General features: G+C 48.4%; 2 protein-coding genes across 13 annotated transcripts in view; one reads left to right on the top strand and one right to left on the bottom strand.

Moving 5' to 3' along the window:
* The window catches only part of SH2D4A (SH2 domain containing 4A), a 76343-nt gene extending 72199 nt beyond the window's left edge, over nt 1-4144 (top strand). For both annotated transcript variants that reach the window (XM_066380465.1, XM_066380466.1), the window contains exons 9-10: nt 1347-1567; nt 2057-4144. In XM_066380465.1, coding sequence (XP_066236562.1) covers nt 1347-1567; nt 2057-2149 — 314 coding nt within the window. In that variant the 3' untranslated portion in view covers nt 2150-4144. The remainder of the gene's footprint in view (nt 1-1346; nt 1568-2056) is intronic.
* A 6045-nt stretch (nt 4145-10189) lies between these two features.
* CSGALNACT1 (chondroitin sulfate N-acetylgalactosaminyltransferase 1) overlaps nt 10190-19417 on the bottom strand; it is a 333608-nt gene continuing 324380 nt past the window's right edge. For all 11 annotated transcript variants that reach the window (XM_066380453.1, XM_066380455.1, XM_066380456.1 and 8 more), the window contains 2 exons: nt 14791-14872; nt 10190-12173 (listed from right to left, as the gene is read on the bottom strand). In XM_066380453.1, the coding sequence (XP_066236550.1) occupies nt 11884-12173; nt 14791-14872 (372 nt within the window). In that variant the 3' untranslated portion in view covers nt 10190-11883. The remainder of the gene's footprint in view (nt 12174-14790; nt 14873-19417) is intronic.

Raw genomic sequence — 19417 nt, 5'->3', positions numbered from 1 at the left:
CTTCACCATCTTCCCAAGATGTGTGTGTGCACTTTCTATATGTTTGAACATTACTGATTCATCTGAAGAATTACAATGGGAGTAAGAAGGGAAATTTGGAATATGAGCCAAACCTTATGAGTTTGAACTAACTGGGGAAAGGTCTGGTCTGAATTAGTGTAATCTCATGAGGCATCTAAAAATGCATATATATATATATACACACACACACACACACACACACACACACATATATATATATATATAAATGTATGTATATGAAAAGATCTATGTGAAGATACACACATGTGCAGTCTCTGGGGTGTGTTTCTATATCTTCATATATATGAAGAGTTTCATTCTTTCAAATATATATAAAGACAGATGTGTGTTTGTGCGTGTGTCTGTATATATCATCTATATATACATATATATATACACATACACACATATATATATACACACATACATACATATATATACATATACACATATACATATATATATTTATACACATACACACACACACATACTTTTACTCCTTTATTCATTTAGGAGTAGCTACAGTGGAGGGTACTTTGTAGACTAGCTTCCCTGGACCTGTTACACTAAATTGCTGACTCCCAGACCAGGGTTTCTCAGCTTTAGCACTATTGACATTTTCGGTTGGATAATGACTCGTCATGAGGAGCGCTCCCGTGCACTGTAAGATGTTTAGCGGTATCCCTGGCCTCAATATACTGGATGCCAGTAGTACCTCCCCCTTGCTCATGACAAATAAAAATGTCACTCAAAAATTTCCAATACGGGGGAGGGGGGATGCATTCAGGGCAACACCAGAATCTATGTAAACACAGTAAATTAAAATCAATTTTTAAAAAATAAAATAAAATTTAAAAAAATAAACAAGTAGAAAAATGACAAAAAAGATTTTCCAGACATGGCCCTGAGAACCATTGTGTGAGGCCAAGCAGGAGCATTCCCGAAGACAGAGAGCCCTCATCAGTAAACTGAGGAGAGCACTTTCCAGGCCCCTTCCAGATCTGACACCCCCACGACGGCTGTCAAGGGTCCTGCCAGACTCAGAGGCCTCCTAACCCCTGTGTTGCTGTAGCTGAGTGCCTGCGTGGAAATTTGTTCTTCTGAAGGCTAGCCATTTACACTCTCATTCACACTACCCATTTGCTACCCTGCCCAGTTCCCAAATACCAGAAGATGAATGATATACTGTACCCCTTACATGCCAAAAATGGATTTAAAAGTCATGCTCACTTTTACTGAACTTTGTCCACACAGCTACGTTTAACAGAGGAGAGTTTTGAAAATGATTTGGCTGAAATATAAATACTTGCTTTTCTTGCCCACAGGAATTCTCACACTAAAGAGAGCAAATGAACTTCTGAGCACATGCGTGCCGGGCAGTTTTCTGATCCGAGTCAGCGAGAGGATCAGAGGCTATGCCCTGTCCTACCTGTCTGAGGACGGCTGCAAACACTTCCTCATTGACGCCTCTACCGACTCCTACAGCTTCCTGGGCGTGGACCAGCTGCAGCACGCATCCCTGGCGGAGCTGGTGGAGTATCACAAGGTGAGACGCTGCACAGACTTCATCTGCTCTGTGAATTACTGTCCCGCAGCAGCTCCAACAGGGAAAGGCAATTACAAGAAAAATGACGGAGACAGGTAACGGGGGATTAGTCTTTGATAATTCCTCCTGATAATCAGGAGTCTTAATTGCATTTCCTTTATCATTGAGGCTTGTTCCTCCTCACAGACATGGGGAGAGTCCCATGGGGGCAGAGCATGTAGGAGATGCTAAAAACCTGTGCCTGTGCTGACCACACCACGAGCACTTAAGTTAGCACTCAAGCCCGGGGAGGGCGGGGAGGAGGAGAGGACACAGTGGTTTGTGGATAAGGAAGATCTCTTTTTAAATTGCTGTAAACCCTAAAGCTTGGTTGGTGTAAATCGAGCATGCAGTTATGGACTCTGAGGAGGCAGGAATGGCACAGCATCATTTTTTTTTTGTATTATCTTAACAACCTGCCTCGCCTGACCTGTGCTTTCTGACTCACAGGAGGAACCTATCACGTCCTTGGGGAAAGAGCGCCTCCTGTACCCCTGTGGTCAGCAGGACCAGCCTCCCGACTACCTGGAGCTCTTTGAGTGACAGCCCCAAGCACATGTCATCCTGCAGCCTCCAACGGGGCTCTCCTCTGGACAGACACGTGGGTGTGTGAAGCCAAAATGACCCTGCAGCAGAGCCAATACTGACCAACGGAAAGCACCGTTGGAGTCCTACAGAAATCTCTCTTCTGCTGGAGTTCAGTGTTGAGAGAAAGTGACCTCCGCATTGTGTGCACTCCGAGAGTAAAGGGAGATTCCGCATTTCATCAACTCCCGGACATGAAGGATACAACCTTAATGACGTACGTAAGATAAAACGAACAAAGAAGAAATGGAAGCCTCTTAGGAATGAAGCTGTTCTTAAAAAACCAGTAGCTCATGGGAACCATTTCATGGCCTCTACACTTTCTCTTTGCATCATCTCAAAAGGTCTCAGGGTCCTGTTTATATGAAGTTACGTGCTGGCTTTGGGGAACTGGCAAAATAAAAGCCTTTACTAATGGCTGAGATGACCTTCCAGACACACCCTCACTTACTGCGCATGTTGGAGTCAGGATGTAAGAGGCATAGCAAAGCAAAGATGGCAATGTAAACTGAATGCATTTTAAAATACAAGATGAGAGGCTTCACACGCACCAAAATACTGCAGCCTAGGTGAGCAAGCAGGCGTCTGTGAGTGAGTCCCTCCTGGAGAAGCAGCCTGGCCATCTACTCTGGCTCTACCCAGAGTGCCCAAGGGTGGCGCCCATGCACACGTGAGGGGCTCCATGTCAGTGGTGACTGACGAGAACAGAATGGAGTTGTTTGAATACTGCTTCCGGTGGTTTGAACCGTGTCTCTAAAAGGACTCACTGAAGTCCTGGCCCCTGCACCTGTGAATGGAACCTCATCTGGACTTGTGTCTTTGCAGAGGTAACCAAGGTAAGATGAGCTCATCATACTGGACTAGGGCTCATAATGATGCCCATAAACAGTGACTGGCACCGGATAAGGAGAGAGAGATTTGGAAACGGAGACACACGTAAAGGGAAGAAGACAAGGAGATGACGGAGCAGAGGTTGGAGGGATGCAGGCACAAGCTGGGAACACCAAGGATCACTGGCAGCCACCAGGAGCTAGGAGAGTGGCACGGGACAGCTTCTCCTCAGGGCCTCAAGAAGGAGTGTCGCCCCACTGACAGCTGGATTCTAGACTTCCTACCTCCAGAACTAGGAGAGAATAAATTCTGTTGTCTTAAGCCGCTGAGCTGATGGTAGCTTGTTACGGCAGCCCTAGGAAACTAATACAGCGTGTATGTGATCACGGGACCCAACAAACGTTACAGACCATCCATTTGTTGGCATACAGTCCACCCTCATAATGAAGGAAAAATGGGAGATGAGAACCTCCCACTGGCTCTGCTCAGCTCTGGGACGAAGAATTGCTCAGTCAGGATCTTATGCCCTACTGCAGCCCCCACCCCAGCTTCCAGCCTCAGTGAGGGGAGTGGCCTGACCGTGGAGGCTCTGAGCCCGAGATCATTCTGGGGAGACGGACATTTACTCGTACTCTAGGCCCAAGCTCCCAGCATCGGCACTGTTTCCGAGGAAGCGGACAGTGGCGGCACTCCGTTCAGGAGGTGGCTGGTTGTGTAAAGCGTTCGGTGGAAGTGTGCAATGGAACCCGAGCACACGCAGGGCGCGTGTCTGTGTATGTATGTATGTATGAGTGTGCGTGGGGTGGATATGTGGACTTCAGTGAGAAAGTTTTTAAACACAGATAGTTATGTGTTTCTTGAAAGGTTCCATGTGGTTTCTGTTGTCTGAGAGACAACTGTCAATTAGTCAGTTGTCTTAAGAACCTGTCTCTCTCAGCTTTTGTTTCTGAATTGTGATTCACCAGTCATGACATTATAGAACTGCAGAAATAGCACAGGGCTGAAGTCAGGAGCTTCTAGTCCTGTCTCTTTCCTGTCCTTAGCTTTGTGACCTTGGATAGGTCCCTTTACATCTCCAATCCTCAGTTTTCACTTCTAATAAAATAAAACAAGGTATTTTAACTAGGTGATCTGTCTTACTTTCATTCAGCTCTGAAATCTTAAGGTTCTGGAATGAATAGAAAAGTAACCTATGGTCACTAAGAATTATGAAGACATAAAAGACCCCAGCATTGCTCTCTGCCTATAATTATTTTAGTCACCTCCAAATATAACTACAGCAAGTGACAGCCTACTGGAAGAAGATTTCAAAAACAGGAAGTGACCTGACAACCTACTATTACAGGAGGAGATTTGAATTCTATATTGTTTTATCCTGTTGGATACTGACACTCAGAAGAACACACTGTCCAGTGTTGACGATATGATGTCAGGGAGTAATACCTGAAATTCTTAGGGAAGGGGAAGAGTTAACAGAATGCAGAAACTGTGTACAACTAAATGGGGTTGAGGAGGCCCAAATTCTCATCCCAGCTCGGCTGTTAAACTCAGTCTCCCCATGTCTGACTCTGGTTATTGCCTAAGGTAAGTCTGTCCAAACCCCTCGCCCCTCCTGCTGCTGCCTCCACACGCCCAGCACCTGGACCTGCCTGCCCGAGGTTTGTTGGTCTGGGATGTTTCCCTTGTTACCTCACGTGCCCCAATCCCAAGCACTGCAGCCTGCCTGCCTCTTCCGGACTGTGCACTAATGCCCCTCCCTGCCCGTGTTGATTCTCTTCTCCATCAGCTCCCTCACTAAGATTCTGGAACATCCTCTTACAGTCATCCCAAAGTCTCTAGCTGCCCCGTCCCTGCTGCCAGACCCTCACCTACCTGTACGGCCCCTGGTTCTGGTCACCTGCCCTGCACCGCTGCAGCGGTGTTCGAGTGGGTAGCTAGTCAGACATGAGCCCAGAGAGGGACAGAAAGGGGAAGAGAGTATCAACCTTAAACATAGTCCTAGCTGATAACCACATGGCTGACCGGTTCCCAAGCCTCTGATATGGGCCAGCGCATCTCTCTCTGTGGGGAGAAGGTGCCGTGAGACTAACAGACAAGGCAGTGACCAATATATGGCCTTCCACTGGGGACGCTAGACATGAAAGGGCACAATGACTAAGAGCATGCACACGGGCTCCCACTGCAAACACAGGCATACGACTCCCCCCACGGGCAGAGAGGTGTGCGTCTGATGGGTGGAAGGACCCGGCTGGCGGAGGAGCCAGAAGATGGAGGAGCTGCCCAGTTAAGCATAAAAACTCAACTATGTGACCAAGCAGGGCTCTCCGATTGGTCTGAGCTGCCTGCTTGGAAATTTTCTATGTGTACTTTCTCTGCTCAATAAACCGCCAGCCACCCACTTTGCTATTCACGTCTCTAGTCTGAAATCTCCCTCGAGAAGACAAGAGCCAAGGAACGCACAACAGTTCTGCGGAACTGCTGACAGCAGGATGCACAAGAACGACGCTCTGTCCCCCAGGGTCACCGGCAGTGCTGGGCAATGTCAAGAAGTGTAGGTCAGCTCACACCTTACACCGAGAAGAGATGAAACACAGGGGCAGTTAGGAAGAAAAAGGATCAAGACAGAGGAGAAAAAGCGAAAATGGAGCACGGACAGGCCACCAAGGGCATTTGCAACAAACTGCCTATCTGATCTACTGCTGTGACATTAACCACCCCGTCCTTGTCAGCCCAGCCGCGGGCCAGTGCCGTCCCTATGGGGGCTCTTCGTGGCGTGGCGTGGCGCGGGCCCAGCAGAGGCTCCCACACCACACTCACAATTCCTGACAGAAGAAATTTTTTAAATACATATTTTTCTTAACTTTTGCAAATGGAGTTTAACTCCCTAGCAGGCCAAGTGATACTTATTGTTCTCATTCTTTAAACATGAGTTGGACCTGGCCAGGTGGCTCGGTTAGTTGGAGCATCATCCTGATATGCAGAGGTGGCCGGTTCGATCCCTGGTTAGGGCACATACAGAAACAGATTGATGTCTCTGTCTCTGTCTCTCTCTCTCTCCCTTCCTGTCTTTCTAAAATCAATAAAAGTTTAACAACAACAACAACACGAGTTAGAGGGTGGTGTGGTGGGGGTTGGTGTGGGGTTGGAAGCTGTGGGGTGGACGGCCGGGACAGAGGGAGCTTCAGGCAGGACCTTGTTTCCCTCACTTCTGGCTCAGGTGTCTGACTCCCAGGTGGATGAAGACTCAGTTCACCAAGCATCCCACCCGGGGTCTGCCAGTAGCCACAGGCACGGCCAGCTGCCAGGCCAAAGGACACTTGGTGTGTCCTGGGCAGAAGCCACAGAAGACGGCCTGGCTCTCCCTGGACCGCCGGGTGACTGGGCAGAGGTGGCTCTGGGCAGCACAGCGCTGGCTTCTCCGCCCAGGCTGCCACCTGCACCTCCTTCCTTAGAGCAGCGGACAAGCCAGACACAGCCGGGGGCCCGGGGCTGGACTACTCTGGATCAGCAATGCAGAGACATCTTGAAAGGCACCTCTGCTGACCGAGCGTTTTTTGTGTGGAAACCACCACCCAGAGCCCCCAACCTACTGGCACAGTCCCCATAGATTGTGGCGGTGGCAGCAAAGCACTGAGGTCTGCCAGGAGAAACAGCTTTGGATTCAAATACGAAGCTAATCAGAATATGGACCACACAAAGCTACCAGTTATTTGATGGGTATTGGAATAAAACACCCTGACCTATCTAAGGGACCACCGCCAAAGGGCTTTATCAATTCTCAGACACAATGTCAAACCTTCAAAAAGCAAATATTCCCACCTGCTCTCCCCTCCTATTCAAGGCACTCTTTAGCGCCTTGGGATCCTGCTGCAGGGCCAGCTTCCAAGACTTCAGAGCCCTAACCTGCGGGGAACTACAGCGCAGCTGGAGGGGCCACGCCAGCTAGCTTCAGGGTTCCTGGATCACCGTGGTAAGGACTTGCCATCCGTTATCGGGGATTCAGCAGGTGGGGCTGGAGAGCAGAGAGACAGCTGGACTCACCCAGGCCAAGGCTCACCCCCGCCCACGACCTTCAATCCCTCTGGAGCTGGTTGGGATGGGACAATGACATGAGCCTCCAGCCAGCCCATTTCTGGCTGGGCCTCTGGGTGAGTTCTTTACCATTTCTAAGAGTTGGTTTTCTCCATCTATAAAATGGAAGTAATGATATTACCAACCTTAGAAGGTTGGCATTATATGCATCCGGTTCCTGGCTGTGCTCCTGTCTTCAAAAACCTCTAATGCCTCCCAACTGTCTCAGGGGTCATCAACTCCAAATACTGAGCATGGAGTTTAAGGGAGACATTATTCATTATATTTTATACTCCTAGTAACCCTTCTTCAGATAGATTGAAATTGTTTTCAGAATGATAGAAATAAAGAACAACAATGCCCACAGGATGGGTTTGTGATCTGTAATGTGTGACCCATATGGCCCTCTGATTATACCCAGGAAGTACTAGGCAAGGGACAGAGGCGGATTAAGGTCGGTTGAGGCCCCAGGTGCAGAAAATATTGGGCCCCTTAAAAAAAAGAGATGGAAAGTAAAAATACATGTTAACCATATTTTAAAAAAATATTGTGTACTATTAATGTTAAAATTGCACATATGACACTAAATTTGGTGTCATTAGAAAATAGTGTGAAATTAGGGTTTTGCGGGGCCCTTCAGAAGTTAGGGCCCAGAGCGCATGCCTGGTGCGCCTGCCTCTGGCAAGGGAACCGGTATTGAATAACAGCTGACATGGCCTAAGGACGTCATCCATATTAACTCATTTAATCTTCACAATAATCCTATGATGCGGATGTGACAGCATTCGTCTCCCCGAAGGAGGAAACTGGTGTACAGAGTGACTGGTTCAAGGTCATACAGGTTGAAAGTGAAAGATGTAGCATTTGAAACCAGCAGTCAGGCTGGGGAAGCCATGATATTAACTACCACTCTGCACTGAACCCTGATAACATTGAAAGATTTCCCCTGAAACAAAATTTATTAAAATTATGTTCTGGGTAGCCATTTTCTTACTTTCCAGGGTTGTGTGTTATGTCTACTTGGTTCGGGAAAAATCTTAAAAACAGTGCCCTATGAAGTTCTTTTTACCTGTTGAAAATTCCTAGGTCTGATTCTCTCCTCATCCCTGAAGTGTGCAGACAAGCAGGTTGGCCACATTGATGAGTACAAAGGAGCGGCTAGAAAGTTGCCGGTTGGAGGGGAAACTGGGCACAAGGAGAAGAGATGTGCTGCCTGGAGGCAGGAGTGTGCTGGTAAATAGTGAACAGCCGGCTGAGGTGGGGGGTGAAGGGCAGGGTTGTATATGTAGCCTTTGCTAACTGCCCATTTCTGTGGTGTAAATACTCCCACGGTGGTTGCCGTCAAGCTCCCAATCTGCCAGTGCTGAGTGAGGAGTGGGAAGAGGTGCCAACCATGGGCTCTCATACGGCTGCATCAGCACACTGCTGCTTGGAGGAGACCAGAGGTTCACATTAGACACCCCAGCCCCGGTGAGATGACTGGGGCTAGCTATTAGGCGGTTTATATGTAAGAACGGAGAGAGAAAGCAGAGGGTAGAAAGAGACCTACCCCAAGCCCAAGACTCAGTGCTTCCCTGGCAGCTTCATTCCTTTGGATGTGATGTGAGTGGGTCCTTCCAGTCACAAGTCATTGCTGCTTTCCTTTGCTGTCTAAGGTCACAGGGCAGGTCCCTATTGATAATGTTTCAGTGGGGCTATTGCCAGTCTTTCTGGGGCGGATTGGGGAGACATCCTGCTATGGACTGCATGGGCCCCACTAAACTTGACATTGACTCTCCAATGTGAAGGCAGTAGGACGTGGGGCCTCTAACAGGTAACCAGGTCATGAGGGTGGAGCCCCCAGGATGGGACTCATTTCTTTTTAAGAACAAGAGGCGAGCTCTCGGCCACACGAGGATACACTGAGAAGGACCCTCACCAGACACCGCATCTGCCGGTGCCTTGATCTTGGACTCCCCAGCCCCCAATCCTTGCGAAATCAACATCTGTTGTGTGAGCCAGTCTACGCTTTTTTTGGCATAGCAGCCCAAATTAAGACAGACTCCCTCTTACATGTGTGCTTTATGAGAGCGCCTACCTTTTGATAAACCTGTTTTACCTGACTAAGCTTTAGAAAACTAGTTCAATATTGTGCTGTTTCTTTTTCTTTTCTGCTACCATCAGCAACTTGAAACCCAATTCTTAACCATGATCTTGGGCTTCTGTGATGTGCAATTTAAACAAGCACCCATGGCCGGTGAGCCCAGAGCGCAGCCTCAGACTGCACCACCTGCGGGACCTGCCCAGCTCCGGGGCCACACGTGTGCTCCCGGCCGCCAGCCTGTCGGACTTGCATCCTCCTGACACTAGGAGAATATGGGCAGGAGTGTGCAGGTCACCCCACAAAGCCATCAGAGCCACGGGAGAGACAGGCTAGACATGTGCCCCAAATCTCTAGTGTCACCATTGTATGTAAAAATATAAAACAGAGGGTCAAAAGCGACCTTGGAAATCATTTGTCAATTTCTTCTAATAAAAAGGACAAGTGAACTGTATTAAAGGCCAGGTTTATCATTATGGTTCTCTCCTCCCTGTAGGCCAGCGATTTTCAACCTTCTTCATCTCATGGCACACCTTACTAAAATTCTGCAGCACACCCAGAAATATATTTTTTTGCTGATCTGATGAGAAGAAAAGGTGTAATTTTTTATTCATTCATACTGACGGCTCTCGCTGTGTTGGCTGTTATTTTCTTAATTTGACAGTCCACGGAAAAAGAGGTCAGTGCCCCAGACTAAGAAGTCAGGTGTTGCATGTTTTAAACACTCTTGCGATTGTTTAAAATTTGACGATCGCTGCTCTAGACCAGTGGTTCTCAACTAGGGGTGGTTTTGCCCACAGGGGATATTTGGCGGTGACTGGAGACATTGGTTATTAGCCTGGGTGAGAGATGCTTCTAGCATCTAGTGGGTAGAGGCCAGAGATGTTGCCCATTACACAACATGGTCCAGCGCAATATGCCCACAGTGTCGAGGTTGAGAAAACCTGGTCTGTGCAAAAAAAAAAAAAATACTTTTCCGAACACTAACGACATGGCATTCTTCCTCTAAGAAGAAATCATATTTACAAATCATATTTTATTAGCTCTCTAATGCCACTTTCCATTCATGTCCTGTGTTTTAAATTTTTATGAACTACCAGTACAAATCAATACAATGCATTTTTTTTTTAACACACCAAGAGCTTGACTGTTCTTGAAGCGTTTAAACAACAACTTGACTGTGGGCAAACAGAAGAGAAGGAATCAGGGGTAATTAGCTTGTGCATCTGGTGCTGGCTAATAAATAAATAATTTCCACATGAATGTGGAAACTACTCAGTGTTAACTGTATTTATCTTTTAAATAGTTAGAAACTATAATAAAATGCAATTTTCAGAAGCGTCATGATGACTGAATAGAACTGCTTCATTTAAAAAATAATCAAGTTCCTTCCCCCTGGATTGGGGTGGGGGTGATCATGTAGCAAAGTCTCCCATCCCACACGATCCGGCAGATGGAGTGATCCCTTACAAAATACATTTTCCTGCAAGTCTTCTCGTGGAAGCCAGAAGCCAGGAAGAGCACCCTGCTTTAAAAAGAGATTGTTTGGTTCACACAGTACACTTTGGTTTACTTAAACAGGTATGAAAGTGGTCCCCAGTTCTCCTGGGGGGTGATGTGTTTTCTGACTTGAGAATAAATCAGGATACCACCAGCCTGAATGAGTTCCCTTCTCTGTTAAGGTTTAAAAAAAAAAAAGTCTATTTTTCTTTCCCTCCAGTGGTCGGTTGCTCCTCTTCGGAAATCCTCTACAGAGAGAGGATGTGAATGTCTCGCTCTGTCAGGGGCTCAGGCCAGGCCTTCCACAGGATGGAGGGCTGACTCCAGGGCCCAGCAGGATCAGCGTTCGGCACGTCCTCAGACACCGGCATGGAGCTGATGCTCCGAACGGAAAGTTCTCCTAACGCAGCTAAAAGTATCTTCTTACCACATATACAAGTGTATGCTAGCTTGTGCTCTCTTCGTAAGGCTTGCAAATTGGTCGTTAAGCCAAATACAGCTCATAAGCAAAAGGAAAGTGCATTTTTAAATAAAAAGTGGATACGGTTAAAACTACAGCTAAAAAGATGAGCAGATTATTTTTGGTTAATCTTGGGGGAAAATGACACAACGGTTACGGTTTCTTTTCTTTTTTAGTTCATTTGGTTTTGCTTAACATACTTACAAGGACCTTAATGAGGGTAACTTTGAATTTCACACAGCCTCCTCGCCTGCCTTCTGATGTTTCAGCAATCCTGGAGACGAGAGCCCTACGGATATACTCAATTCATACGGGGAGAAATCTGTTTGCCTTTCATTCTAATGAACTTTGTACAAAACTCAATTCATGAATATTTCAAAGCTAATAAAAAACAACAGAACTCACTTTGCTGCAAACACAATCAAAACCTGCACGCCATCACACTGATTGTCTCACAATCATTCTCCTTTGTCAGACACTGCAGAGGACGGACTTGGGCTACTTTCGCAGGCAAAGTGCGAGATTTCCATTCCTGTTGCATAAAAACCACACAGGCAGAAAGTGGAGGCTCTCTCCCCTCGTCTTTTACTAATCAGTCAAATTCTTTTTTTTTTTTTTTTTTTTTTTTTTTTTTTTGCCCTTTATGGAAATCTTTTCCTGTTGTAGCCACTGGTCAGGTTAATTGCAAAAGGAAAAAAAACCAATAACAACAACAACAAAAAACATTTCCCCAAATTGATCCCTGGGGGTTCATGTTTTTTTGCTGCTTGTCTTCTGTTTCTGTTTGCGAAGGTGAGCCTCTATCTCATGCCTGAAGACCAGCATGCCCAGCTGCCCGTGGGAGGCCTCGTTCATGGCCTTGGACTGCATGCACATCTTGTACTGCTCGGGGGTCAGCTCGTCCACACAGCGCTTCTCGTGCCAGAGGTGGAAGAGTCCCCGCACGGGCGTCCGCACCACGATGAGGTTGCTGTGGAGATACTTGCGATACAGGTGCACGTCCTCTCCGCCCCAGCCTTTGATGTCCAAATCAAACCCACCTGTCAGGAGAGAACACACTGCTGAGTCATGCTGGGCCCGCGGCTCCTGACCTATACGTGCTTTCCCGAGCTGCACAAGCGCAGGACTCTGCATGAAGAGAAGCAGCACTTAGGGGAGATGTTCCACTGACCCCCCACGTGTAAGTGTCCATCCGGGTCAGAGAACCAACTCCTGGCGATGACAAGATGGCAAACAGCCCCCCGGCATTTATTTGCCTGCCTTCGGGAGCAATGAGCAATGTCGACGATCAGCCCGAGCCTCTGATTAAGAGCTGCAGCAGCGTCCTAACTTCAACCTGAAACTGCCAAATGAAAACTCTCCGTTTAACTGAGGGCCTCCTCCTGCCACTTCAAATGGAATGAACAGAAGCATGCGGCGTGAAATGCAGTAGTGAAACAGGATCTGAGCGTGAAAAGAATCACATCCCACAAAGGCTCTTCCTTTTGGAGACTAAAGTGGTCTCAAGATGCTGGTGAAGTGACTCATGTTAAAGGGACTGGCTTCAGTCACTTAGGAATGGACTCCTTGACAGCATGAGTAAAGGTCCCCTAAACGCTCACCTATGTCAGTTACGATGCCCCACATCATTTCTTAGCCCAAAGCCCACCATGTCTCAAGTACAACCAAAGAACCGCCCCCCTTTTGTCATTGTTCTTTCTCAAGGGGAGATGTATCAATTCTTAAAAGAAACAGTGAAGCCATTCTCAACATCTCTTCTCAGAGCTGCTGCATACGTCTCCCTTTTCTGTCCCCTACAGCCAGGCCTGCAAACTGTGCTGCCTGATCAAGGCTATGGCTGAAAGAGGGGGCTCACTCAGCGCAGGGGAAATCACACCCCGCCCACCCCTGAGCTATGTATACGAGCAATCTGTGACCCCTCGATGGCATGCGTGCAGGCAAAGACCGTTCTGAGTCAAGGGAGTGGAATTCAAGTCCTGATTCTCATACACGCTTCCCCTTCAGCTCTCTAGAGCTTCTGTTTCTCTCTCCTGAAATGAAGTAGGTGTCTGTCAGAACCAAGTGAGATAAGTAATGTAAGGGGCAGTGCGTGGTTAGCTGTAGCTAATTTATTATTACCACTGGTATCATTACCACTTGTTTAAACAGAAGGTGCATGAGTATATGATGCTTGCAAATTTATACAAGACTGCAAAGAATGGCTGGGGTACACCCACCAGTGACCCAAAGATTCATTCTGAGGTCATAGCAACAGCTTGTGGAGAACGAGAACCCTTCCCAACCTGCCATTCCCATTTCCATTATGGCTATAATTATGCCCTATCTTTAGGGGGGGAAATGTATTATAAGCTCAAATTTGATAAACATACATCATCACAAAATAATCTTTGCCTGTACATAGAACAAGAAAACAACAAGTTCCTTGAAATGGAAATCTTTTGGAATTTTTAAAAATATGTCATTTTTGGAAGTTGATTTGCGTGGAATCATTTAGGATTATTTTTCAGAGACATCGAAGAACACCTGTGGTTCACTACCCACTACTCAGACCAATGTCTTGCTTCTTAGTGGACCTGACTTCAGGTTGTTTGATTTCTGTGAGGGTTCCATAGTCCCCACAGACCACTCACCTCTGAACAAAACCTGGGGCTGCTCAGACCGACTCACTGGCCTTAAAAAGAGCAGCCCTCGGCCTTGCGAGGTGGAGGCGGGGGTGGGAGGGACACAGACCAGGAGAGAGGCAGGTGAGCAGGCTCTGGGAGGCCCGCGGGAGACGGTGACATGGGAGTCTCCACACTGTGTGAGGGCAGGACCTCCCCGACTCCATCCGGGCTCGAGGGCCACCCTGACCTGAGCCCGAGATCAAGGTTTTCGACCCCTTCGTGCATTCCCTAGTCATGTATAATCAATCTACAGGGCTACTCCCTTCGGAGGCACGTGAGTGAGAGCCACCCCGGGGAAAGGGTGGGGCTTCCAAGGGGGACAGCAGACACCCTGTTCTCACCCTGACCATGGCCCTCACTTGACAGGAGGTCCCTCTGCCACCGCCAAGAGCCTTGGTCTCAACTGTAACGTAAAGGCCTCTCCTCTCTGTGCGCTGGGAATGTGTGTGTGTGTGTGTGTGTGTGTGTGTGTGTGTGTGTGTGTGTGTATGCAGTGACTGTGTACTTAGAGCTTGAAGTGACATCTGGAATTCTCAAAGGTGCGGCAGAGAGAAATCTGGATCTTTTCTGGTGTGCGATTTTCCAAAATTCGCCACGTCACCCTATTTTGTAACGGATCTGCTCCTGCGGAGACCCAGGACACTGCAGGACGCGGCACAGGAGCGAGGCTGGCCGGGAAGGCGGCACGGGAGAAATGTTTCGAAGCTGCCTTCATACAAGCTGCCTTTAATCCTCAGATGTGAGCCTTACTTGGGACGACTGAAAGGTGCTGGTGGAGATTATAGGGGCTAAAGTGCCAAGCACCCCCAGGTCCCCTCTTGGTCCGGCCCCCCGTCCACGGCCAGAGGAATGAACCTGACAGGCCTTCCCTTAGGAAGTGGCACCACCTCTGCCACCAGGCTCCTGGGAAGCTGACCTGATTCCCTCGCCGCCGCCCATCGGCCTCTAGGTGGCAGTCGAGATGCAGGCTTTGTTGCAAATGGATTTGTCTTACCTATATTGATGAAGTCTGATCGATACTGACATGTCATCCCAAATCCAAAGTCTCTCCAAAATCCAGTTTCCTTCTTTATGACCTGCAGGGAGGGAAAGCATTGTCATTTGAGAGGAAGGTCAGAGCAGATAACAAGAAATAAAGACTATTCACAAACTCCTCTAAGCAAGTTGAATAGGGAGCCCACCCCAGCACGGATCCGTCGGCACAACCCTGTGCGGGAAATGCAGGCGGATTTGAGGCCCTTTGGACAGTTAGCAATAGTCAGCTCGCCTGTCCCAGAGAAGTGCCTTGTGGTTTTTGGCACCTCTGGCTGGACTGTTCCTAGGGTGTAGGCATGAAAACACACACACACACACACACACACACACACACACACACACACACACACGTAAAAACAAACCAAAGAGCAGTTTTTTGAGCAGCGCCATGGAAAAGCCACCTCCGCGTCTGGCCCAACACCAGTGCCAGCGAGAATTCGAGGCCGCGGCCCCTCACACAGGGCCGGGCAGGGAGCCAGCGAAGGGCTCAGGAAGTTGAGAAAAGGAACAGAGAACAACTCGGAATTCAGCGGCCCCAGCACAGTGCGCCAACGGGGCTCCCTCGGGGAGGGAGAGGCAAAGCCGAGGCCTCAGTGTGCGACTCCGGCTCTGTGCTCGCCGGCGGAGGAGAAGGGCACTGAGAGCCCAGCCTGTGAAGAAAGACTCTGTCCATTCATCTTGAAACTATTTTAGAACCAAACGGCTCCACAGAGCGTCTGCCAGGGTTGCCAGGCTGCAGGGCTGCCGAGAGGCCAGCCAAGCGGTGACTGTCTTTACAGAGCCGGATCCGGCCCTGCCCGTCTCTCACTTTGCAAGTAAATTTCCAAAGTACTTGCTGAAGCAGCAAGACTTTTTGAGAACTGCTTCTATAGTTTTGGCTGAGGTAATTCTGGGAATGGTTTTGGGACCTATTTTAATACATGATTCATTCTCGCAGTTAACATAGGTGCTTTGATGAAAGGAAGTCGCGAGGGGTGCAGAGGGGGTGGGCGGAGGCTGCGGCAGGTCCCCGTCCACCTGGATTTCTGCACTTTCGGTCTGGGCCATCTGGCTCCTTTCGCAGCGAGTAAGAAACAGTGTGTGTGTCTTGTCCCAGTTTGACCACTGGCTGGCTTTTCTGCCTCAGGCAGGTCCCGTACTTCTTAAGCCTGTATTTCCCTTCCTATAAATGAGGAGGTTGAGCTAAACCATCCCCAAGGTCTCTGCCAGCTCTAAGATCCAAACATTTGTCCTATTACTGCTGTCTCACCGCCCTGAAATTTCCCTTTATCTACACCGCAGGCTAAGCTATATTTGAGAAATGGCTTGCAGAAGGGCTGATGATCTTGAAAACTCTTCTCCTCTGGAACCTATGAAACAATCTTATTCTGTGCCGTTGTTTGCCCCGCTGCTAAGTGCACAGCAGGACTGCCCGAGGAAAATCAAGACCAAACGGGGTCTTGTCAGTCAGTGTGGTCCCCAGCACGTGCTCGCCAATCCTCCTTCAGAACAAAGGTCCGTTACGCCATACCTCCCATGTGACAAGACAACTCCACTAGTATCAACAGGAAAGATCTTTCAGGGCAGGAAAATCTGGAAGAATCTCCACCGGGTCATTTTTTTAATAATAGTTTCTGTTTCATTCCCGTCATGCCAGGTACACTGTTTCTGTTGTAGCTAACGGCTTAATATCCTTTCCGCTGGCCAGGACACCGACAAGTCCTCTGGGCTTCTGGGTAAAAATGGGGTCAAAGAGAAGCGCCAGTATCCAAATTCCAAATATTTGGCTGAGATGCATATAAAAATGTAAAAGAGAAAGTTCCCAACAGGAAAAACAATGGGTCAGGGCTGGGAAGAAAGACAAGGCGGTGTGTGTGGGGGGGGGGGGGGGAGTTGCAAGAGGGTGTCATCCAGGGCCTGGCAAGGCTGAACAGAGTAAAGAGTGACCCTCAGCAGGGGACAGTGTGACAGAAACAAATGGATTTGTGAGCTGGGGAGGGAGCTATATAGATACTTATTAACACTGGCTTTAAAGTTGGCAAGCCACAAAAAGCCACTATCTAAAGAGTTCATTGAAATTTAGCCCTTAGTAGGAACTGATGTGATCATGCCCACAGCATCTAATGTCAGGGCGAGATGGAGTGCACTTATTAGAGTTCGCTTATTAGAGTTCACTACCACCCCCAGCTGTGCTGAGTCGCTGACTGGAGTGGTGCCCTCAGCAAGCAGCCTCGCTGGGAGTGAGCACTCTCAAGTGAACATCAGACCACAACACGTTCCCATGTAAAGCCCTGGAGTGGTTTTAATGGCATTCTCTCTCATGCAATGAGAATAAAATCCACGAGGAAGCCTCTATCCTACAAAGGCCCCAGGTGACCTGGCCCCTGCCTGCCTTGCCCATGTCATGTGCCCCTTATACTCTGTCCCTGGAATGCACCAGGCTCACTGTCTCCACAGCTGGATACTTGCAGGCTGTCTTCCCTGGGTCACCCTTTCCCTGCTCACTCCGGGGCTTTGATCCAATGTCATTGCTCAAAGCTGCCATCCTGGCACTCCCAGCCACTGTCCATCCTTCCCACCCATGTCACATGCTACACCATCTCCTGGTTTACTTCCTCTCTAAACCAGGCTTTCTGAAACTACCCTATTTCATCTGTTTCTCTGTTAGCTGACTGTCTTTACTCACCACCACTGACGAATGTTAGCTCAGGCCCTTGGTCTCATTCACGGCTGTGTCTCCAGCACGTAGGTCACTGACTCGCACATAGGAGGCACTCAATACACACGGTTAGTTGTCAGTTAACATCATTGATAGGTTCTGTGACTTTAAGCGAAGCTACATACAACAAAACCAATTTTACCATCGGCTAATTGATATTAACAGGAGTTGAGTTCCTATGGCATCTCATCAGCTTTATCATGAAATGAAATGACGTTGAACAAAACAACATTATTTGAGAACCTGCTGTATTTCTCTAATGAATGAATGAGGAGCAGTCCTACAGAAGAGAGATCATCGAGCCAGGGGAAACAGACATGGTTCAGGTTGGAAATCTTGCCTGGGAACCCCAGTGGGAAAACCCTCAGAACTGTGTGGCGCTGGACAGACAAAACCATTTTCTCCTTCCTGGGGTCTCAGCAGAGGGTTTAACTTCTTAGAACTTTGTCCCAAACATAGGAGTGCCACTGTTCTGGTCAAGCATCGAACAGATACATACCAGTGATGTCTAGCGGAGAAAGAAATCTTAAGATAAACATTAGACTTTAAAAGAGAAACATCCCCTCCTCCTGTCCTGAATTTCCCGATCTGTTTGCAAGCGCTATCCTCGTTTTTTAAAACGTCTATGCAGGGCTGGCCTCCTCTTAAGTCTCGGGAGCACCCTCTCTCTCCCTTCCTTCGCTCTCAGAGCACTGCAGGGCATGAGTACATCAAAAGGGACAGCTGTCAAGCCTGCTCTCCCACAGGAAGTCTCCAGACCCACAGCTCTGTGGGCGATGCATGTTCTAGGGTGATCGTTTTCTATTAAGGACCAAAACACAATGCACCAACCAGCGTCTCTCCCCAAAGACATGGAAAGGCGGCCGCCCTGCAGCTGCTCGGGGCGCTGGGAAGCAGGCCTGTCTGATTTAATGGTGTTGACTTGGACAACTGCCCATGAAGCAATCTGGGTCCTAAAGTAAAATAAATAACACATACTCAGGGGGAGTATTTCCTCTAAATATAAGAGAGTCTCCCAAGAACTGAGGTTGCATCAGAGCAGCCTCACGTTCACCAGAAACACCAGTGGTACATACATACCCCATGCAGTCCACAGGCCCCACGCTTAATAGCTTCAGGTCCCGTTTAACGCTCTGCTGTTAACATCTTGAAATGCTTACATTCTGACCAAGGGCCCTGAGCTTTCATTGTACACGGGGCCATGTCAAGAAGGTGGCCAACTCTGGCTGTGAGCAGCAGACACCTTGAGCTACAGGGTCTTCTGCGGCTGGGCTGGGTGCCCCCTGACCCTACACATTATCCGGGCCCTGAAAGCTCGGTGCGCACAGGATGCCAGGGGCTGCGTGGGGCATGCATGTGCCCCGTGGTAAGGCACAGGGCTATGACAGTTTCTATTTCTTCAGAAATAAAGTATTCTGGAGCCACTGCTTTCAGAGATTTGGTTTAAGAACAGGCTCAAATGCCACCTTCTCCCAAATGTGTACTAACCCACATTCTCAGCAAGTCATCTTTTATCAGTATCTGCATTTTTTAAAAAAATGAGGTGTCTTTTGGAGGGCGTCACGCTGGACAAGGAATTGCCCAGGCTGCCTCTGTTCTAGGGATCTGTAACAAAGGCTAGACTCCGTGCTCTCCCGCAAGTGTGAAGAGTGTGTCCCCTCAGTATCCTAGCCTATCTCTGTCACACGGGTGGCGCTTGCATCCCTGACCCTGCCACTGACTTAGCAATCTGGGAGAGTGACACGCCTCTGGTCTTCAAGTGTCTCCTCTGTGAAATGAGTGTAATAACATCTCTTCACCTCGCTGAGAACTACCTCAGATGAGGCGGGCACGGGGCTGGCTTACAGAGGACCGGGTGGATCGCACCTGTTGATGTTACTTTTAGTAT

This window comes from Saccopteryx leptura, chromosome 4 (assembly GCF_036850995.1).
Source record: "Saccopteryx leptura isolate mSacLep1 chromosome 4, mSacLep1_pri_phased_curated, whole genome shotgun sequence".
Taxonomy (NCBI): Eukaryota; Metazoa; Chordata; class Mammalia; order Chiroptera; family Emballonuridae; genus Saccopteryx; species Saccopteryx leptura.
The sequence above is the reverse complement of the archived record's forward strand: the minus strand, read 5'-3'. Positions and strand labels throughout refer to the sequence as shown.